The following is a 2,672-nucleotide window of genomic DNA, read 5'->3' on the forward strand; positions in this document are numbered from 1 at the left end:
AAGAGAGAAGTTTAAGAAAATGATGGTGAAATGCAAAGAAAGATGACACATAACAGAAATGAAAATCATGTCTATAGATTTTCTCTTTTGGCCATTAATCCCTAAACTAATATCCTCCAATAACCTTTCCTTTTTCTGAACACCAGCATTTCTTCATTCCTTGGTAAAAGGATTATAAAATGGTGATGTAATAAAAGCAACAATTGATATGAGTACAGTTCCCCAGGAAACCCTTCCTTGATGGTATCATGGACACAACAGTTGAGTATTGTGCTACCAGATACATTGTGAATCATTGGAACAAGCTCAGAAAACTCCAAACAGTGTTGTGAACAAACAGTTTCTATTGGTGAATACTGAATAATAGGAGCATATTGAACAAAGTCACCTGCATCAACCCTTGTACACAGCCGCCAGGTGTTAGGACTCTTCTCTGAAGAAAACAGAAACGAGGTACTGGTTCATGAGAGGATTTCTTTCATTTAATCATGACAGGACACAATCCACATGATGTACTACAAAGCAGAAGACCAACAAAAGGAAAGTGAAAGAAAATTATAAGATTTGACATAATTCCATAGACATAATATACAACAATACATTGATTAGGCTCCATAGAAGATCTTACAATTTTTGAAATTTTGCAGAAAACAGTTTTCCAAATAGAACTGTTGATCTTAAAATGTGTTCAAGTTGCCTTGCTCGAGCATTGTGAGATATTACAGAAAGGTCCATACAAAGACCAAGAAACTGCAGATTGCACAGTTGGGTCTAAATATGGCATAGTTACTTTCCTGTTTTGGCATAAGCTGGAAATTTGGGGTGGGGCTGTTTGTACTTTTCAAACCATCTGTTTAACCAATCAAATCTCGAGAAGTCCTACAAACCACAGCCAAATGCAGCTATATTACTTTTTTATTTGGTCAACAAAGGTCTATTTTTAACACGAACACTGTAAGTCACATGAGGACATGGTGTTTCGTTCAATGTCTTCAAATAAAGTGTTGAAACTCCATCTTTTTGGCTCTACAACAGCCCCACCTCCTAGGCTAAAAGCCATTTCCAAGAGTTAAGACTTAGCCTGGTTCTAAGACATGGTTCTAATTTGGTTTTTGGGATGTGTTGCATGGGCCAAATGTCTAGACTGGCTTTAATGTGGCCCAAGCAATACACAACTCTAATCCACGTCTGGTGGATGTGTGAATTCCTGTGTATTTAAAAGATAACAACCCCCCCTTAACACCAACGCCATCAATCAAAGATGAGCCGAAAGCTACAGATGAGAGGCATCTTTGAGTTGAACCTTTCTTTCTTACCAAGAGGACAGGCGATACTGTCAAATGTTTAGAATTCAGGTTTTTAGGAAGGTTAACACATTTTGTCTCCAGAGATGTTCCTAAGCCTCTGGATGTTCACCTAACAACCCATCTGCCACAGCAGTTCATTGGATTTCATTTGAGACCTTACTACCCACAAGAATGTCTGCATTTCAAGAAGTGTTGCATCTTTGGCTCAATGAGCCTCACACCCTCCAATTGGCAGAACATTTAGCATGGCTGCTAATGCCAGACATTGGAATGGGGGTGTAAGAAGAAATCATCGTGTTAAAATCAAGGCTGTTCTCAGAAGATTCTTACCTATCAAAGAATCAACAGACCGTTGACCTTGACATCTGGACATAAAGCCTGAAGGCATGAAGCAGGACACTGTGGTTTTATGTGTTAAGCTCTCGAAATTTCTAGTAATGCAAGAACGAAAGAATAAATAAAACATCCGGCAAGGACAGGAAAACCAGTGCAGTTGCAGCTCCCGGTCTTGACTCTGGAACCACAGCTACTATTCCAACATCTGAGATATGAGTGATGAAAACATGCTAAAGAACATGAACATGTACAAATCACAGTATTGCAGGGGCTGCATCTCATCATAAGGAACAATGCACTTAGATTTTTCACAGTTTCACTGGACTCTAGGATTTTTTTCTGCACAGGGAGGACAGTTTATTCAGTGCACAAACTAAGCTTGAATACATGCTTAAATACACAGCAATAATCCATTTTCTGATTACAGTAAAGTTTACAAATTCCAGACTTTGAAAATAAAACACCTAGAAAATTACAGTGGTTGCAGAATCTATGACTAACAGTATTAAGCCATGTTTCCACCAAGTTTAAAAGTTCAGAACAATGTCGATTTTTTCACTTATTTGGGTTGCAAAATACATTAAAACAAATCTGTACATTAATTGTTTTGGAACTTTTCTGCTAATAATGCAAGGATCCACTTCATGTATTGCATAATATATGCATAGTAATTAATGGGATATTTGCATGTACCAAATGTCTGATTCTTGTTTTTGTCTCTGTTGATTTTCCAAGTTTCCAGCACATTTCAGAAACAGAATGTCTAATCTATTCAGAACTACAGCAATTTAAAAGGTCCGGCTCTGTCACTTATATGGGGGAAGTCGATCCTTCTCAGTTTTTTGGGAACCAGCTCCTAAATGATGCGTTTACTTATTTTTGTGCTGATTCTGCTTAATGTGTGAATAGTCTGGTTCATCTATACCAATTTTTGACTATTTTGATATTCTTTATGTAAAATCTACGCACTATAGATTTAAACAAACACTAACATTTTTTCCAACAAAAAAGGAAATGCATAAAGGCTTG

General features: G+C 37.3%; 1 protein-coding gene across 9 annotated transcripts in view; it reads right to left on the reverse strand.

Moving 5' to 3' along the window:
- The window catches only part of nat16 (N-acetyltransferase 16), a 21,440-nt gene that overhangs the window by 7,759 nt on the left and 11,009 nt on the right, over positions 1-2,672 (reverse strand). For 3 of the 9 annotated variants that reach the window (XM_024262370.2, XM_024262368.2, XM_024262371.2), the window contains one exon: positions 389-433. The exons of 1 other annotated variant lie outside the window; for it this stretch is intronic. Coding sequence is in view for 5 of the 8 variants with exons in the window: in XM_036210765.1 (XP_036066658.1) it covers positions 389-394 (6 nt within the window). In the remaining 3 variants the exon portion in view is untranslated. Of the gene's footprint in view, positions 1-388; positions 1,739-2,672 lie in introns of all 9 variants that reach the window. 5 more of the 9 variants (XM_036210765.1, XM_036210763.1, XM_036210764.1 and 2 more) reach the window with 3 other exon arrangements.

This window comes from Oryzias melastigma, unplaced genomic scaffold (genome assembly GCF_002922805.2).
Source record: "Oryzias melastigma strain HK-1 unplaced genomic scaffold, ASM292280v2 sc00231, whole genome shotgun sequence".
NCBI classification, from domain to species: domain Eukaryota; kingdom Metazoa; phylum Chordata; class Actinopteri; order Beloniformes; family Adrianichthyidae; genus Oryzias; species Oryzias melastigma.